The 19,490-nt window shown below is 36.5% G+C and overlaps 3 protein-coding genes and 1 long non-coding RNA gene across 13 annotated transcripts; all 4 read right to left on the minus strand.

Moving 5' to 3' along the window:
- Window positions 1-1,110: 1,110 nt before the first annotated feature.
- Window positions 1,111-2,757, minus strand: LOC147486060 (uncharacterized). The gene has a single exon (XM_086573636.1). It carries the CDS (start codon window positions 2,755-2,757, stop codon window positions 1,111-1,113), a length of 1,647 nt encoding a protein of 548 aa, XP_086429762.1.
- A 160-nt stretch (window positions 2,758-2,917) lies between these two features.
- LOC147486061 (uncharacterized) lies at window positions 2,918-6,425 on the minus strand. Its single transcript, XM_086573637.1, has 8 exons — window positions 6,327-6,425; window positions 5,981-6,221; window positions 5,789-5,899; window positions 5,566-5,697; window positions 4,562-5,457; window positions 4,367-4,472; window positions 3,380-4,212; window positions 2,918-3,286 (listed from the first exon to the last, which is right to left on the minus strand). The coding sequence occupies exons 1-8, from the start codon at window positions 6,423-6,425 to the stop codon at window positions 2,918-2,920; spliced, it is 2,787 nt and encodes a 928-aa protein (XP_086429763.1).
- A 621-nt stretch (window positions 6,426-7,046) lies between these two features.
- On the minus strand, window positions 7,047-11,848 carry LOC147486062 (uncharacterized). Its single transcript, XR_015202722.1, has 4 exons — window positions 11,389-11,848; window positions 10,503-10,709; window positions 9,890-9,991; window positions 7,047-7,091 (listed from the first exon to the last, which is right to left on the minus strand). It is a non-coding gene; the product is annotated as an uncharacterized LOC147486062 (long non-coding RNA).
- A 371-nt stretch (window positions 11,849-12,219) lies between these two features.
- On the minus strand, window positions 12,220-19,234 carry LOC147486063 (uncharacterized). 10 transcript variants are annotated; one of them, XR_015202724.1, is made up of 8 exons: window positions 18,824-19,221; window positions 18,657-18,719; window positions 18,468-18,559; window positions 18,218-18,358; window positions 18,056-18,125; window positions 17,784-17,904; window positions 17,475-17,573; window positions 17,118-17,289 (listed from the first exon to the last, which is right to left on the minus strand). XR_015202724.1 is itself a non-coding variant. In XM_086573499.1 (7 exons), the coding sequence occupies exons 4-7, from the start codon at window positions 18,335-18,337 to the stop codon at window positions 17,292-17,294; spliced, it is 552 nt and encodes a 183-aa protein (XP_086429625.1). In that variant the 5' UTR covers window positions 18,338-18,358; window positions 18,468-18,559; window positions 18,657-18,719; window positions 18,824-19,221; the 3' UTR covers window positions 15,925-17,291. The 10 variants fall into 10 exon arrangements, 5 of the variants coding, with proteins under 5 accessions (XP_086429628.1, XP_086429625.1, XP_086429627.1 ...); XR_015202726.1 differs by having other exon boundaries at window positions 17,211-17,573; window positions 18,824-18,871; window positions 18,989-19,234; XM_086573499.1 differs by having other exon boundaries at window positions 15,925-17,573; window positions 18,259-18,358.
- Window positions 19,235-19,490: the final 256 nt, after the last annotated feature.

Genomic DNA, 19,490 nt, shown 5'->3' on the forward strand with positions numbered 1-19,490 from the left:
AGTGCCTGCTTTTGTTGTTAGGTTAATCTGCTCGTATCATATAGTACCCTATTCTTAGGTAAACCATTTGTGCAAAACGTCCACCTAACCTTTATCCTCGGAGCCTTTTGACTGAAGAACTCATCTCTGCTTTTTAGTTTGCGATGGGGTATGTGAGCAACATAATCGCCTTTGTTTTAGGTAAGCTCGTCAGCATATTTTGTTTCGGGATTCCCAGTTGAGTTGATTATTCAGTTGACCTCACTGACACAAAAGCCGAAAGTATCGATTTAGTACCCTTCGTGGTGACGAATCCATCCATTTTACTGTAATTCAGGACTTGGTAGTAGATAAAGGCTTCAAAAAAATTAGGAATTGGCATAGGCTTCAACATATATTGGAAGCAATAAGGGTAGTAGTAGGCTCCCGACCCTGACACCAGGGTATCCCAGACTCAACAATAAGGTAAGTTAGCTCTCTGCACTCATACCATTGCAACCAACAGTGTACAATGCAAACAGTAGAATTTAAGGTAGTTATAATTACCTCCTCTTCCTTGGCGCTTGTGAAAAATTTGTTGCCTCCAAAGTTAAGTAAGCTGCATTCAGTTAAAGAAACGATCACAAACTGTAACAACACATTATCCACTTTGCAGTTTTATATAATAACTTCCCAGCAAACGTAAACACGTCAAACATAATCTTGATGTAGTGATATCAGGAAAACCTAATTCGCATAGTTAATATTGATGCAGGAACACATGCAGTACAATATCAATTCCTTTGGTTACACATGTGAATGGATATGTATAGGCATAATTTCACAAATTCATATATCTTTTCAACAGAAATGAACTTAATGGAACAACATAAAAATTAATTTTTATCTTGGAAAAAACCTATGTAAATTCCTTGCTATAACAAAAAATAGTGCAATTGACTTGTCAAATTGCACACCAAATGATTACACATCATTAAACCTCGATTCGATGGATTAACCCGGTGCACAACGCAAAGGAAATTGCGAGAGGCAATTGTAGTTCTATATTGTATACATAAGAGACACAATCAACGCGTCGGGCGTAAGGAAGATTAAAATAACATCTGATATATGAAGCAATAATTAGGCAAACTAAGAACGACGACACCAACGGCCATTACGGTAATCGCAAGAATGGAGGATGTCGTTATAGACGACATTTTTAGTGTAAGTTCCAGAGAGACCTCTTAATGTTCCCTTCTTAACTAAAACTCTAGTCGAAGATTGTGAAACTCCTCTTGATAAAACAACATAGAGTTGGCCGTGGGAGAAAACATGCTCGGGTAAATATACTCCAACATTTGGTATTGTTTGACCTTGTGATTTGTTTATTGTACGAGCGAAGCTTAGCTTTATAGGAAATTGTTTCCTAATCAGCTCAAAAGGTAGCCTTGCATCTTGAGAAGGGTGCAACGGAATGCAGGGAAAGAAAACTCTAGCACCAGCTGAATTTCCAGTAACGATTTCAGCATCAATTACATGTGTGTCGAACCCTCTACATATTAGTCGTGTTCCATTACATAGGCCATTCTTAGGATCTAAATTTCTCATTAGAATAACTGGAGCTCCTACCTTGAGTTTCAACTGGTGAGGAGGCAGACCACTGGGATAGATAGAATTTAAGTACTCTTGAGGGTACAAACCACGCGAATCATTTCCCACCGAATCAAAAGAGTAATACGACACTTCTTCACCTGGAAACTGATCAATTATTTCATCATTCACTAATTCAACAGTTTCATTCCTAGGAGTTATTATTGCCCTCTTAATCATGTAGTGAGTGTCACCGGCATTTTCATGTAATCTTGGAAAGATCTCATTTATAAGATTCACACGTGAATGCTCATTCTCCCACGGCACGACAATATCTCTAGGAAGTTCAATCATGTCCCCATCAATAAATGGTCTAGTCCCATCGCCTATGCTCATAAGAAACTCCGCAAAAGCGGGATCATTTTTCGCTCTCATGTTTTCCTTAAGACGTATCACATGCACTTTCTCCCAAAGTGGTGAGTTTGTAATACATGCATCAATAGTTTGTGCTCTTGTTCCACGTGAAACAATAGGGAGTACTTGACGGAAATCTCCACCCATAACGAAAACCTTCCCTCCAAAACGCAATTCACTGCCTGTGATGTCTTTTAAAGTTCTGTCCAGTGCCTCAAATGCATAACGATGTGTCATTGTAGCCTCATCCCATATCAGTATACTCACTTGTTGTAACAAACATGCCAATTTGCCCTTCTTGCTTATTTTGCAAGTGGACGTAGATGTAATTGGTATTGGAATCTTGAACCTAGAATGGGCCGTACGACCGTCAGGCATCATTATAGCGGCAATTCCCAAAGTTGTTGTTGCAATAGCAATTTGGCCCTCGCTCCAGAGTTTTGCTATAATGGATTTATATAAGTATGTTTTGCCTGTTCCGCCTGATCCGTCAACGAAATATACCCCACCCTCTCTCCATTGGACCGAACTGATAATCTTTTCATAAGCATTTTTTTTATCATTAGTAAGTTTACTTACAGAAGTAATGTCTTCTGAAGCAATGGGAATAGACAGTTCCTCTCTAACCAAATTGGATATATCATCTAGGTCGACATGTTCACCGATGATTGCAGGCAAATCGTAGCCCGAAATATTTTGACCATGTTGTTCCAATAACACTTGAAGTTCGCGTAACAAACGATCTGTCGCAAACGTTGAGTTCAAACCCGACGCGGTGTAATCTTCGGCCATATAGCTATGGAATTCATTCCACAAATCACGAACTCCAGATGGATTACAATAGACCAAGATTGTAACAAATAATTTCCGTAGAGAAGAGGGCATTTGTATCCTCGATGCTTCAAGCAAACATTCGTGAACATCATTATCCCTTTCAAGCAGGCCCAATGCTTCAGCTGCCTCTTTGAATTGTGGGGTATACATTAGATCCGACCGTTCGTAGATGCTCAAATGATGTTGGTCCTCGAACATGATTAAGCAATACCCTCAAGTAGTACCTCTCACCTTCAAGAGGGGATACTGCATAAAGCCTTCCAATGACACGATTATGTCCATTTCTTTCTTTCCAATGATTAGACGTCTTGTTCCACACATAATGTCCAGGGATCTCACGATAAAGATATAGCCGAGCAGCCTCATCAATGCTATTAAGTTTAAAAAAATTTGTTAACATCGTGCGGGAGTTCTTATCATCAGCCAAAACATCCTCAATGAGTTGGTTGCCTTCATAGGTGACCTCATGCATATTCTTAAGATGGACCTGCAAAGAATACACAGATGGGTATATCTAACTAAGCGGGAATTCAAAAATTCTCCAAAGGGCTTCCTGTGGGCAAATCCAACGACCATCTACATACTGCTTTATTTCATCTTGTTCTTCTATATCTGTAGATGTTACTTCCACGGCCACTCGATCTGAACCCTTGTAGATATACTTGTACAAATATTTGACACTTTTAATGCTCGAGCATACCTCAACATTGATATGGCAATTGTATTTTTTTAACAACCACGGGTTATAGGGTACAACCCAACGATTATCGACACGGTAACGACGACGATGATTCTGGACAATTGCAAAAGCACCATTGTCTCGCCTCATATATGTAGTATAGGAATCAATTCCTTGATTAGTTACTGGTGCAAATTGTTTTGGGAAATTTCTTGTACATTTCTGATCTTTCATGCAAACACATGTTGGATTCACAGCACCACACGGTCCATGAATCATGTGTTTGACAACAATCTCATATAGCTCTGGTTCAATATTTGGATCTGGAATTTCTGCTCTAACAATTTGGTCATAATCGTTTGCAGTTGTTAGCTTGTCATTCTCGTCAAGAATAAGAAGGATGTGTGCATGAGGCATTCCTCTTTTCTGGAATTCAATAACATGAACGTGTGCCACTACTTTCCCAAGAACTCCTTTAGTAAACAAATCATTCTTCAACTCTTCAAGCTTTGCACGAAAGATCCTTACTATCAAATCTGGCCTATCATTTGGAACTTGACCTTCTAACAACTCATCAGTGATCTCCTCCCAAGACGGATTGCAAGTCATTGTGATAAACAAATTTGGCCTCCTATACTTTTGAACTAATGCCATAGCATCGTGATATCGCCGGTGCATGTCACGGGGACATCCAACAAAAGATGCAGGCAAGATTGTTTTGGGTCCAACATTACCTAAATATTTTTAAAAGATGGATATAAGGATGTCTAACCAGTTAAATGGTAATAAATTATAAAACTTAATACACACCTGAATGGATTTCTCCTGAGCTTAAAGAGTCTTGCAGTCCTTGATAAAGCTTAGCCCTAATTTCTTGTTAGTGATCACGTATCCACCTTAATCTCAGAGTTGATATTTTAACATAGTTGTCAACTATGTATTGTTGCAAAAGACGGCTACTACGGAGAAGTAGAAGTGGATCATTTGGTCGAATCTAACAATGGGAGAAGACATTGGTCAGGTAATTGTTTTGGAAAACCAATACAGAACAAAACACTAAATAGATCGAAGTTGAAGGCTTACTTGGAGCAAGTAACAATAAAATTGTTGACTTGTGAGTCGTTTTCTATTAGAACGGAACATATGCAAATTCCATCCCAGGCTGCCGTAAGGGAGTAGAAGAGGGTATTGAAGTGGATCATAATAGCCGGCCGTGTCGGGAACATTCTCAAACTCTCCAGATATTCTTTGAGCTATGATGTCCCTTTCATTTAGGTTACTTGGATCCTTACCACCAACTAAGATCGCTGCTACTTGAGAAGATGTAGGCATGCTATATTGATGTGCTCCTGTTGGGTTATCTCTAATAAGCAGTCGAAGATTCGGTGATGACAACCTCTGGAAAACTTGGTGAAAAATCTTGACATACGGATTCTCCTTTAAAACATTATGAATGATAGCCAATACCCGTTTGTCTAACACTCCATTTTCAGCCATATGATTGTCAAGCTCATGATCTGTATCGTATATATACATTTGAAGAAATCTAGGTCTGTGACCAGGACTGGGCAAAAGGCTACCGATACGGTGATAAATAGAGCCCCGGGATTTGTATGTGTAAATTCCTTCTCGATTGTCAGCTAGATCATCGTCTATCTTAACCCCTATAGAAGTAAATGAGAAGACATGATTATATGCACGTATGTTCTTCCTAAAATCGATAGCAGTAGTTGATGGAGATGTAAATAAATTAACCAACTCAGTCGGTGCTGCTAAAGCTGGCAAGCTTATTGTCCCATTTGAGCAGCAAAAACCAGGCGGTTCGCAACGTAACAGTTTCGCTTGGCATTGTGGACAATTCGTAGCTTGTGGTAAATGATGTGTCTGAACATCTGAAGAGTTGTCATAGCCTCGTGCACAATTATGATTCCGCCTTTTTCTAGCCGTGTCTCCCCTCCTCTGGCCGATCTGACCGTTATCTAAGGCAACACACTCTTCTAAGTCAATGTATTAATCACGGAAGCCTAGCAGCAAAAAACCCCAAAAGACATAAAATAGATACACTTAATTCAAGGGCAAAGTTTAACCTTGCATAGGAAGTACTTCTTCTCTTGGACCCTCATGGTTCCCCCCGACATCATCAGAGTGAATTACAATATTAATCCCATTGAATGGATTAATGACATCAACACAGAAATCCCCGTGATCAGCGTCAGTGTCTACAAAATAAATAAAGGTCCCTGTATTGCAAGATACGTAAACAAAAATAACAAATTTATTATTGGGTAAAGAGTAAGGTCCAGATGTAACCTTCAAAAGGCTCGCCTTCGCTGCCACTGTTGATCTGGATGTCGACCCCATTCAAGCCAACGTTATTGATAGCATAGTCGTCAGGAATATCATCACCAAGGATGCCCAAACCTGATTAGAGTCCATTCATTTTCCCCAGATAAATAATCGGTTGTGAATCTAAGCGGATAAGTAATTAGTAGGGGTAGTTACCGTCATTTCCACCAATTTCCGATGTAGATGTCGTTGCATTAATACAGTTCCAAGCATATTGCCTTATATGAGTCAGACGTCTTCGTTGCAAATCACGTTCTCCATAAAGCAATACGTGTGAAACATCTCTAGATGGGTGTCGGCCTTGGATTAACTCGGGAGGCGTCGAATTGTTGGAGTCCAATGATCCATCAGCAAGAAACGATTGAGGGGCACGCCACGCTACACGTATGCACTCTCTCTGAGAAGTCAATTCTTCATTTCTTTGGTTTCAGATTCGTTGATAATAATTGATTCGCCTACGTTCCCTTCGCTGGGCCATCTGTTCTGAGCTCATATTGCTTACTCTTTCTCTTTCTCGATTACGCCGGTTTTGTTGTTGTTGTTGTCGTATGTCACGATTACTAAGGGAACTCAAGCTTGGGTGCTCCTCATGCGCATCCATGTCTAAATGGTTGTAAACAGAAAATATGTTGGCTGCACAGACCACTTTTCAAAGGTAGGAAAAGAAATGACATCTAGGGAGTTATTAATCCACTCCTAGCTTAACAGATTCGAACATGTAGAGATACGAAACAACGCAGACAACAAAAATTTAACAGATTAATAAAACAAAGCGAAAAGATATAATAGTCCACATTTGAATAGAAAACACATAAGTTAAACATACCTTAAAGCACACGAGGCTAATAAGAATAAAGAATTAAATATATAGTTGTTGATGGTCCAGACAATTAAAATAACATCATCATATTTGGTTAGGTACGCAAGTAATTCTAAAACTAAAATAAGTTGCGGAATGTACTTATGTTTATCCAGAAGTGCACGTCGACAAATTTGTTATCGAAATTGATTAAATGCGATTCATGCAAAGATGGTTAATATGAGAATGTATTTCATTTGATTGGAGAGAGGAGCATAATCAAAATGTGATCCTAAATATCCCAATAGACGACTTTTATTCGAACAATACCGGTTTCAAGAAGGAAGAAGATGTTCAAGAGTGAAGCCAACTCACCTAAAATTCAAATTGGGTGAAGATAAACTTATCTATCCTTATAGCGATGCACACAGCTCAAAAGATCGATAGAGTGCTTATGAACCGTATTGACTGCAAACAACAAAAGAGAAAAGGTAAAAAAAACTTGTGGAAACGTACAAAAGGCTCCATACCCTTCCCAATGTGGGAAAATTGGCTATTGATGTTGTAGAAGCATTGCCTATGACGGTTGCTTGACTTGATCCTACCTTGGGCCCTTTCTATGTAACACTAATATAATAATTATAATTATAGTATAAATTTGAAAGTGAACTGGGATCATCCTTTTTTATTTAAGCCTTTTTTATATCACAGCATCCAATGAATATGTAAAGATTGTATTGGAATGATCCTTATAAGGCTCAAAAATGCTTTTTATAACGTAAGTGATTTTGATCTAAACAATGTTAATGAAAAACCTAATCATAGCTGAGATGAATAAAAAACTATCCATGACTACTGTGTTGATGACTATGAGGGACACAATGACACTTGACCATAATTCTAGTGGTAGAGTAAAGCCATACGGGCTGAACCACATCAAGCAAAATGAGACGCCGTAGAGGGATTGTGTATCACGTCACATTAAACATGGAATGGCCTATAAACAAAGCAGTTATAAATAATTAAACATGCATATACGGAATTAGGTTTTAAATCATTCCAACCAAGAAGTTGGTCACGTAGTGTTAGATTAGGCATATGCCCAGTCATGGTAAAGAATGGGAAGGGACATCAAATATGCGTAGGTATGTGTGAAGAATTGTCGGATTTCTAGTTACCTAATCATTGAAGACTTTGTTTTCGTAACGAATCAAGGCATGTTGGAAACATTAAAACTGAAACACAAAACCTACTTGGTTAAAGGTGCGGTAAAGGGCAAAGGACCACGAAAGCATAGTGTAGTTGCCCACAAAGCAAGATAGGCGAAATCAAAACCAGAAATATATAAAAACAACAAATCTAAGAGAAGTCGCAAACAATTATGGTTTGCATACTGATCAAAGAGTTTGATAAATATTTAAAAAATCATTGTTCCAAGTATACATGTAAGCTTGTCTTGCACCTGAATGGCTCAAAAAACAAAAGCACCAAAGGCATGGCCATTTTAAAAAAGCAACATGTTAGCTTATCAGCACTGAGATTATGGCAGTTATGATTTGAAAAGACACACGCACACAAAAGGCAAAATTATCACTTTGTGAACATGGTAGCCACTGATTTAATGCGTGGCTATTGTAAGATGTCAATTTCCATTTAGCAAATCATACTACGTCCAAAGGCTAACAACATAATGACAATAGAATCAATCGTATTAGAATCAATGCCAACTGATTTAATATGTAATGAACTTTGCAAGCCCCATACATGGTTGGATAACCATAGAGGATGAGATTAGAGTTGTCGAAGAGATCTTTTTTTTACCAAGCCCATCCAATGAACATAACATAAATGATACCAAGAGGACGTTGTTCTTGTTTGTTACTAAATGGTGATATAGAACATCGGCTAGGACTTAAGCATATCGAAGCATACAACTTTAATAAACAAACCATATAGTATATTATAAACATCAAAGTCAAAAGAGCAAAGAAAGTGAAATAATTATACCATCCAGAATGAAGAAAACATAACAAATTTACAGAACATCTACCCATTATCACATACAGTATAAACCGCCTGGATTGAAGGTGCTATGTTCAACTAAATTTGCTATGTCCATTTTTAGTATGATAAGCTAAATCAAAAGTTGTCTAATATGGACTATTTTAAGTGCAATGTCTTCTTAAAAGGTTTATCATATTATATCCAACTAAAGTGCAATGTCGTTCTCTTAATCACATAGCACAACTTCATTCCAGGATTGTCAAGTTATAATACACAGATGTATGAGTATTTAGAATATAACACGTATGCTCGTTGACACATTAGGAAAATGTGTACATCCTCATCCGGCACAATAATGATAGCCGCGTTCGTATGTTTCTCAAACCCATGGCTCCATTTAAGTCGTTAAGGCACTGGGAAACCACTAATAAAAATGAGCATTGAACCCAAATGCAATCCCAAATGAAGACTTAGTAAGTCACCACTATTGCCAAACCAGACAAAAAAAATTCAACATTCCCAAGTATGAGTTAATGAAAATGAAATTAAAAAAAAACGCAATTCAAAACCATCAAATTAAAACGATTATGAAAGCAAATCATCAAATTTAGGAAGCAGGAGAAGGGGTTGGAAAGTTTTGAAAAGAGGGCATCTCCTAAGGGGCGAGCTTGTTCGAATAGTGTCAAGTTTTAAGAAGGGGAATATAATGATAGCAGGTGGTCGTAGCAATGTTTAACAACCAGGAGCAACACATATTAGAATTCAAAGCGGACTCGGCTACTACAGGTGAAATTAGTCTCTTTCATGGTGAAATCATGACACATAAATCGTTAAAATGAAAAGTTATAAAATCTAAACTACAAAAGATTGATCAAAAGAATACCAATAATGACTAATGACCACACTCAGGCCTGTATTCAATTCTGGCTAATCCGAACCTTATGCGTAAATTCCCATCAATGTATGAACAATAACATAGAAAAAATTATAAACAATCAAGTCTCGTGTCACAATATATTAAAATCAATGCATAAGTTGTAACATTCAGCTATCTTTATCAAGCGTTGCTTGCTTTATACTAATAACCTAATAGCAAGAAAGGACTAACTGTGTAAATATGCTCCCAAATAGAACAATAATCCAATCAACATAAAATAAAATAGGAGATAGCTTGCCGAGGCACCTCTACAAGTGTTAGTGATATTCAAACACCAACTTTGCTATCCTAAGTGCATGTAGAAATAGAAACCATCATCTCTCACCTAGTTGAGGGTGGGCAAATTTAATCAAGAACAAATATCTCTGAGTCAGATAAAGCCTTCCGATAATCCCGTACCTGCAATAGGACCAAATCCGATGGATACCTGCAATAGGACCAAATCCGATGGAAGGTAAAAACCATAAGAACTGATAAAATAGAAATTAACTTTGAAATTTATTTGATTGAGAGATTTGGGGGGAAAAAAGAAACATACCCGATTACAAATTATGTAACTTGCTAATCGAAACATACATGATTTTCAAATTGTGTTCAATAAGCAATCACCATACTCTCTTTTCCACTATGTTTGTGTCTGTTATCTTGTTTTCTAAAGCTTCACTGCCTAATTTCTTATATTTCATTATATGATAGTGGAACTTGTCCAATCAATTTCTCAGTCAGAACATTTGCATTCAATGGATTACTCTATAAACGTTTTTTAAAAGATACATACACTTTCATTGTGGGTGGGAAGTTACTAAAAATTGATGAGCAAAAGCATTCCAGCCATTAAGAAAAGAGGAATTTAATTGAAGTGGTACGTACACTTTAATTTGGTGATTGAACTTGGTTGAATTTCATGGAAAAACCTTAATGAAAGATTATGTACTAACCTCATGGTCACTGCTTGATGAATCGCGTCTAACCGGCCTTGCCTACTTTGCTTCCAAATCTTTGCACAGAACTTGCTCTTAATATATCTTCTTATGTTATTCTTCTAATGGGAAATGTTCCTTCAGGACATAATTCACCATAAAGTGACCATAACTGCAAACCTTAACATTCGTCGCGTTGTAGCCATTTGGTCTTTCCGGTGGATTCTACAAAATAGAGATAAGGAAAAACTTTATGTTCTCAACGGTATGTTCTCTTACATGTTTCTTGCATTAAGAGAAAATCCAAGCACCAATATCCATTACCAAAGTTTTTTGTCCTTGTAAATGACGATGATCAAAAGCTAGTTGTTGGTGAGATAGAACACAATATATTATATTGACATCAGGACTATACAGCAACATCAACTTGATCAACTCTCTAGAGTAACTGAGGGCGATCAAAATCTAAATTGGATATATTCTATAGTTTTTGCCTACCCAGTGTCCTTTTATTCTGTACATTTAAGTGTCGAGAAAACAAATTGGTGTTGAAAAGTTGTGATGCCATTGTTCTCTGTTGCGTGTATGTAACTATGTATGGACTTTTAGCTAGCGAATGGCCAGAGTCTAACAGGCTAAGCACCGCAAGCGCATCTCTGCTTTGCATCTAAATTACTCTATTAGGCTAAATAGAATGGCAGAAAGCGAACTACAAACTCGTTCTCTGGCTTCTATTTGTATACATTGGATTACTTTCACAGATAACGGAAATAGCTTACTTAGCTGATGAATATTCAAAAGTTACACCCTCACTCCAAATAATCACTTGAAGAATATAAATGTGCAGTATTAAGAATTAAGATTCAACTATGACGTTAGTGTGAGTTTCATATTTGCTTCGTACCTTTCTTTGGAGAAACCATGTAGCCACTAGCAGTGCGATGGAATTTCCTGTGCATCCAGTTGAAGTTTTGTTGCTCCAAACAAAACACATATAAATAACTCAACAGCGATATGTATTACGTGTTTTTTATAAAGTTTATAGAACGCAATCTATTATATCGCCATCAGGACGCTACAACAACAACAAATTGATCAATTCTCTAGCCAAAGCAGAAAAAAAGATGTTAAGAAACAAAAAGGCCTACCTGAATTGTCTTGACTGAAGGCTTGGTTGAGACGTTCGATTATTTGTGGGAGACCTCAATTGGAAGAGAGAGAACGATGGCTGATATTATTTCATTTTCTATTTGCAAAAGAGGGGGAGCTGTAAAGTGGAAGAGAGACGGTTGGTTTCTTGAATTTAATTTCATAAAAGGTAATTATTTGGGCAATCAATGATGGGTAAGTCGCGAACAATTGAATAGGGGTGTATAGTTGATTTCCGACCTGAATTTACACATACGTCCTTAAGTTACTATATAATCTTGAGGGTATAGATGGTAGTAAATTTTGAAATGACTAAGTAGTCCTTCTTAAAGGCATTGAATAATTGATTTTAATATTTTATTAAGGGTATTTTATGGTAGAAAAAAGGTTGGTCAAATTTAAAGGTCCATGTTAATTATGGTATACTCTACTAATTGAGATATATATATATATATATATATATATATATATATATATATATATATATATATATCGGGATTGTAATAAAAGCACAACCAAATCAAGATTTAAACATTAGATCACTTAAGTGTATGATATATAGTGATAGCTCTTACTATGACTGAGATATTGCTAAATTGATTTAGGTGCTCTTTGAGTTTGTAACCAATGCCTCCTGTCCTAAAATGCTTTGTGAATGCGTTTGAGCTAATAATTGTCAAAACTATGAACATTTACTATATGCTTTGAGTGGTAGATTCAAAATTGCTAAAAGGTCAACTCAACGTGAAAATACAGGATTTAAATAAAACTACATACTCCAAAGAAAACTATGCCAACGAATTATAATTAATCAAACTTGATAATACAGGATGTTACCTTGTGAGAAACTTAACCATTGTAGCTCACGTAAGGACTGTTTGGTTGAAATAAATTGGTTGCATATACCATTGAACCTTTTGTTGCTAAGAAGAGATAGTGTTCTTCCCAATTCACTCAACACACTTTTTCCACGTCCCAAAGAGGAGTTTTTTCATCTCAATAAGCAGTGCTCTTGTATCTTCAACTTATTTTATGCACAACACATTTAAAACGATTAGGTTAATTTATTTGCGTTCAGTATGCATGTTGGCATGCCAGCGATGCCATAAATGTGTAGGCTGCAAGAGTAAAATTAAGCTAAACAATTGACATTGTTAGTGCACGTCAAAAGGCACTGATATAATTGAAATTAAAGAGCAAGGTGTCGCTCTACCAAACTTATGGCATGAATGCGTATTTTGGAGATTAAAATTGAAACACTACTCATTCTTATCAATAAATTCATACGCAAGTATGCCAAAAATAAAAATTGCTCACTAAAACAACAATTACCAGAATACTTGCTTATATGGGCATACTGAGCAAAAGACAAAATCGTTTCGTTAATCTCTATTCGGTAAAACATCTCAACGTGAAAATACTTAAAATCGAAATTATCCAACGTCAACCACAACGTAATTTAAACATAAGAAAGCATCCTATCAAGAAAAAGAGAATAATGAGGAACAATTGCAATGGAAGGGATGGATTGCATAGCAAACCTTAGGTACTCAATCTTGAACACTTTTTGACAACTTAACTATAAAATCAACCCCAAAAAAAAATTAACCATTCAAACAAAATAAAAATAAAAATAAGGCATACATGACTATATATATACACACTCAACCACAAAATTGACATCTGTCATGTTTGTAATAGCACTACCAAGTCCAGATTCAAACATTAACTTGCATTTAATAGAATTGCATCAGTGTCCACATTGCATATCAATGTAACACAATTGCATTAATGTAATTGTTGCACTATATTATTAAGGGAAGTTGCAGGGATACGATTACCAGGATTACCTTCAATTCTCTCCAATGAAGAGCTGACAAATGTATAAATTTAACAAAGAGTAATCATACTGACATGCCTTGAGAAAGAGACTTTAATGAACTGACATGCCTCAAAAGATCAAAGTCGCTATGCCTCTACCGATTTTACCCACCGCCACTGGTATGAGAGTCAGAGAATCCATTTACATACCAATAGTGAATCATCAGTTCATCACCTGAGTGACAATTTGTTCACATCAAATGCAAATCAAATCAAGCTTCTTCAAGTGGTAATATGATAAGTGCTCAAAAAATGCTATTTAACCCTCGATTATGCCTCTTGTTTAACCATCTTAGTGGACTAATAGTGTTTGTAAGTTATGTTTTATGATTCTACAAGTGAAAGAGAGAGTTTTGTGGAATATTAGAGAAAAAGGGGTAAAATGGAGCAATTCGGAGCATTAAGGATCACATGGGAAGCCCGTGGACAATCATGGAGAAGGCCAAGGAATTGGAGCTATTAAAGATGCGACTTTGACCTATTTTAAAGCCTATTTGGAAGCCCAAGGCCAAAGGATTTGTTGCTTGGACCAAAGCCCGCAAAAGAGGATAGAAGGATAGAGCAGAAGAGACAAAATAGGCTTACGCGTCTAGGACGCATGGATCGAGCGTCCAGACGCATTGATCGTGTCTGAGACGCATGAATAGTGCATCCAGACGCATGGATCAACACTGTAGCCAATTTCTTCTCAGTTTTGGAGACGAAGTTGGACTCTGAAAGAAGTCTATTTGTATTAGGAAACAAATGACGGTTTGGAATGCTTCTAGAGCTCATTGTAACCTCTATAAATAGAGGACCTAAGTGCCTCATGTAATTTGCCAATTCACTTATATTCTTGTCTCCAAAACTTGAGGCAGAGAGAGATTAATAATAAAAGATCGGTTTTAACTAGCTGAGTCTTAATAAATTAGTCTTTCTAGTCTTATGTTCTTCGACTCTTCTTCTTCTCGTTCTTCGTGTTCTTCCTTCTCTATGGAAGGCTAAACTTCTCCTTAAAGGGAGGAGATGAAGCCGATGCTTAAGGTTTAATGATTCTTCTGGTTCATGGTGTTCTCCAATCAGGTTAGTTCTTTATATTTTTAGTTATTAGTTCCATTGCCCACACTAGGGGATGGAAGTATAGAATAGGGTTTATGTTTTGCAATATTAATATCATGTTAATGTTCTTTACTTTTCTTCTAGTAGTATAATTCTTTAGAGTTAGGGAAGTATTCTTTGTGTTGCATTAGAAGGGGTAGCTCAAAGAGTGGTTGCCTAGGGGAAGTATTCTTTGTGTTTGCCTTAAGTGGTGATTCATTGAATGGCCACCCTATTAGGAAGTACTCCTTGATGTTGCTCTCGGTAATACATTGAATGGCTGCCCAAGCTTACATAAAAGGAAAGAAGATATTAATAGCATAAACATAGGAACAACCTTAAGTAGAGTTAATTGTTAACGATGTTTCGTCCAAAAGGGCATCGGCATTCGCTCGATTGCCTAATTGTAGTCTACTTGTAAGAACAACCATGAAGCAGAAGGTCATAGATTAAAAGTATTGGTGGATTCTAATCTCTTGAATTCCCTCTCTTATAAATTCTCAATAGTTTAGTTAATTTAGTTTAGTTTAGCATTATAATCTAAAATCTCTCCAGTCATAGTTTTTAATCCCTTAAACCCCCTCTCCAGTCCTGTCCTTTACATAACATACACTTAAAAGTGGAACAATACCCTACTCATCCTTTACTTATTAAGGGATAATTAGGTTTTGATACGCTTCTATTTTGTTCAACGACTATACACCATCTACATACACAAAAAGAGGAAATGTCATAATACTCTACAGATAAAGGGATACCAATATTGTTGGCACCTTCATAACCCTTGGCCAATCCACATACGTAAATATTAAATCCCTCATATATAGGACCAAATCACGTGAGCTAGGTATTATTAGTAATTCTAGAAATATGAAACTAAAGCATATGCAAATGAGAGTATTTAATAAGTGTACAGAGTAACTCACCTCATAAAACCAATGCAACATTTAGAGTATTGAATGGTGGACATTATTCTAGTTTTAGGCCAATAAGCATTACCAGTTCAATCATTGAATATTTATTTGCAAATTGGACATTATGTCATCAATAGTTTTCAGTCATTTTCTTTGCTAACACCCTATTTTTTTATCTGTAGGTTTTGGCAATAATCGAGGGTCTACATGATGTTCACAGTTTAGAGAAGGAGGCTGCTGCAATACACACTGCTGTAGGTTATGGCAATAACCGAGGGTCTACATGATGTTCACAATTTAGGGAAGGAGGCTGCTGCAGTACACACTGCTCTTATGACTGATCTCTCAAAGGTTCCCTTTTTTCACCTTTTTTTTTAAAGCTGAATCTTCTCTACTATATTCTGTATATTTATTTTAAATTTTTGGCTTATTAGCTTTATGACTCAGTTTCTATTCAATGAGTTGTAGTTTCAATCATCAGCACTATGATCTTGGTCTTCTCTTTATGTAGGCAAATACTTTCGGGTGGACTTGAAGCTACAAATATTTTATAAAAAGGAAATCGCCTTCTTTGTTTCTACCCATATACCCATAGTGTTTGTCTTAGTGGACGTGGATACTAAGATCATCAGAGCGAACCAGCAATTTCTTCTTATTGCACAACATCTGAGAAATCGCTTTCATTAATGGTGACGGGAATCTATGCGAATAATTGGGAAGATAGAAGAAAGGATTTTTGGAATGAATTATCTAACTTTGCTGATGGGTTAACTTTACCTTGGCTAGTTTTGGGGGATTTTCATTGTGTCAGGTCTGGCTCTGAGAAGAGAGGTCTTCGAGCCTCTACTGACTTTGAAGCCTACCTCAGTGAGGCAGCCTTGAAGGAAGGATATAAGGGAGTACTGTTTAGCAAAAGTAGCTGCTAAGAAAGCCACCAATTCGCTTTTCAGCTGGAATCGTAGCGACGGATAGATTAGCAGATAAGATAGTTTATTTTTTCACAGGTAAGTCTGTTCCATTATTTATTTTAAGGTTTAACAAAAGAATTGAGATGAAAGAGGAGAAAGAGTAAACCCTCCTTTCAGGGCTTGGTATCAGCCATGTGGTAAGGTATGCAGCGTAAGCTTTACTTGCAGCAAAATAGAAACATAAGTAGAGTAATAAAAAAAAATTAAGTGTACAGAGTAACTCACCTCATAAAACCAATGCAACATTTAGAGTATTGAATGGTGGACATTATTCTAGTTTTAGGCCAATAAGCATTACCAGTTTGATATGTTTGTATTGAATATTTATTTGCAAATTGGACATTATGTCATCAATAGTTTTTGGTCATTTTCTTTGCTAACACCCTATTTTTTTTATCTGTAGGTTATGGCAATAACCGAGGGGTCTACATGCTGTTCACAGTTTAGGGAAGGAGGCTGCTGCAGTACACACTGCTGTAGGTTGTAGCAATAACCGAGGGTCTACATGATGTTCACAGTTTAGGGAAGGAGGCTGCTGCAGTACACACTACTCTTATGACTGATCTCTCAAAGGTTCCCTTTTTTTCACCTTTTTTTTTTCCAGTAGCGCTAAATTACTTATTTCTTATTTCTACCATTAACCCTTCCAAGTTCCAACCCCATGGTCAAGTGAAAAATGTTCTAACAGGAAAAAAAAAGAAGTTAAGGTCTATACTGCCACAAAGTCTTAACACATCGGAAAATTTGGCTCATTTGATATAGAATCGTAATTCTTGGTTTCCCATCCAAATTCGGAACAACTGAGATAGTTGCTCCCTTCAAAGTAAAACACAACATGTTTCCATCAGCAGGGGTAGAACAAACCGATATAAGAAATTCAAAACACTAAGCAGAAGTTCAAATGAATGGAAAATTGAGTGTAAAGGAGATAACACATTCAACAGAATATCGATCACATGCAAATAAAATTGCAAAAATATCCAGAGAGTGAGACTCAGAACCTTCTCGCAACACTCATGCTCTAACTTCAACTGCTTGTCATTGCTCCTTTTCATGCTCTTTTCGAGATCCTCCACCTTCCTCTCCCTAAATTCAATATCCTACAACATAGAAAGAAGACTGCCAGTTATCATTTGCTAGTTACATTTGTTGTATGCAATGAGCAATTTCTGATCACCAAGTAATTTGAAGCATGTTTTACAACACAATAAATTTGCTATATGCAATGAGCAATTTCTTATCACCAAGTAATTTGAAGCATGCTTCACAACGCAATAAATCGAGTTAAACTAAAAGAGCGTCCCAAATACCTTCAGCCGCAGCTCTTCAGAAATAACCTCTAAATCCCTCACAGGATCCACATAATCATCAACATGAATGATATATGGATCTTCATCCTTCTTGAATTGGCGTTCGAATGATGAAGGTACACTATGAAGAAAGTTACATAAGGGCCAGATCAAAACAATAAGCAGTCCAAACAATACAGTTTACTCTATCATCCAATAAGGAAATAAGACTAACATTATATGTTGGGGAGAATAAACAATGAAAAGATTATTGTTGATACTTATTTTAGCACCTGTACGGAACAACATATGGAGCAGCAACAACACATCGAACACGAAAGAGTTCTGCAAGGCTCCATCCTTCTTGCATTAGCATGTGAAAAAACAAAAATCATAGTTTCAACTATAAACAATGTTCAGAGGTATATATAATGCAAATTCAAAGAAATAGATACCAATGCAAAAAAGTTAATCACTACGAAGTCATCTTCCATACTTGGACCATCTCCAAATATCCTCCCCATTACATCCAAGCATTCATTTCTATGTTCTTTTGTAATGATCTTCTTCTGCATCGAAAATGAGATTTCCACATACTATGAGCAGCAAGAAAACGAATTCAAGTTAGAACTTAAATTTGTTGTTCTCCCTATAGAAGTAGAACAACAACTCTTGGTTTAAACATGTTAAATTTGCAATTCTAACCTGAAGTGCTATGATCCTGATAAGTAGAAACAACGGGTGGTGATGAAACCGGCAAAAAGGAGACTCTTAGCAGCCAAATGTGGAATCAAATTCTGTAAAAAAAAACAAACAAAACCAACATCTTCATATTCAAATTATCAACTGATTAATGGATTGGTAATAAAAGTTGTGAAATATAAGGGTGTGAACCTGATGAGAAGAATGAGTGATGAGAAACACTTGGTATTGAAGTTGTCTTGTTTGCAATAGAGACTAACATAAGGATAAGGAAGACTTAAGAGAAAGAATTGAATGATAGAGACTAACATAAGGATAAGGAAGACTTGAGAGAAAGAATTGAATGAAAAGAAGCTTACGCAGGACATGGAAGATTCCATCCACCGCACGAATATGAAGCCCCTGCCCTTCATGAGCACCAAACAAACACCAAAAAAGAAAGAAAGATACCAAACGAAGATGCAACAACAACATGGTAATCATAAACCAATCAGAAATCTAAGTTTAAAATTGAAAATCCTTACTTGTTCGATCCAAAAACTTTTCAATGTTGTAATCGATTGTTATCAAACTCGTTTGCCGCGAAAATGAATCTCCAATTTCAGTTCAATTCTCCAAATTTTTTAATCCCCAGAAGTTTGGGTTTCGAATCTCGGCAATTTGGTGCAGAGATAAGTGCTGTCAACTGAGAGACCTTTTTTTTTATTATTATTGAAGTCACAAAGAGGGGTTTTGTTTCTGTTGAAGAAGAAGAAGAATGCGGTTTGGTTAAGATTAACGAAGGGTTGGGTTTTATTTATTTATTTTATAATAATTACTAAAATAGCCATGCGGCATAATTGAAATAACGGGCGTAGAATTGAAATAACGGACATAGTTTTATTTTATTTTTTTCAACACATATGAAAAGACAATTTTGATTTATATTAAATTAGAGAGGACACCAAATTCAGGGTTATTTTGGTAAAAAGGCAAGTAATTATTTTTCAAGTAGGGACTATTTTAAAAATGTTGCTGACGTGGCTC

Source organism: Coptis chinensis, chromosome 7 (assembly GCF_015680905.1).
Source record: "Coptis chinensis isolate HL-2020 chromosome 7, ASM1568090v1, whole genome shotgun sequence".
In the NCBI taxonomy this organism is placed as follows: Eukaryota; Viridiplantae; Streptophyta; class Magnoliopsida; order Ranunculales; family Ranunculaceae; genus Coptis; species Coptis chinensis.

Excerpts from the sequence above, each read along its gene's own strand:
- LOC147486063 (XM_086573498.1), bottom strand. The coding sequence starts at position 18,337 with ATGCAGAAGAAGATCATTACAAAAGAACATAGAAATGAATGCTTGGAT. Across the intron at positions 17,905-18,055 it reads CCATATGTTGTTCCGTACAG|TGTACCTTCATCATTCGAAC; the intron begins GTGCTAAAATAA and ends CTTTCTTCATAG. Across the intron at positions 17,574-17,783 it reads CTGAAGAGCTGCGGCTGAAG|GATATTGAATTTAGGGAGAG; the intron begins GTATTTGGGACG and ends TCTATGTTGTAG.
- LOC147486060 (XM_086573636.1), bottom strand. The coding sequence starts at position 2,757 with ATGGCCGAAGATTACACCGCGTCGGGTTTGAACTCAACGTTTGCGACA.
- LOC147486061 (XM_086573637.1), bottom strand. The coding sequence starts at position 6,425 with ATGGATGCGCATGAGGAGCACCCAAGCTTGAGTTCCCTTAGTAATCGT. Across the intron at positions 6,222-6,326 it reads GTAATCGAGAAAGAGAAAGA|AGAGAGTGCATACGTGTAGC; the intron begins GTAAGCAATATG and ends TTGACTTCTCAG. Across the intron at positions 5,900-5,980 it reads GGAAATTGGTGGAAATGACG|GTTTGGGCATCCTTGGTGAT; the intron begins GTAACTACCCCT and ends GACTCTAATCAG.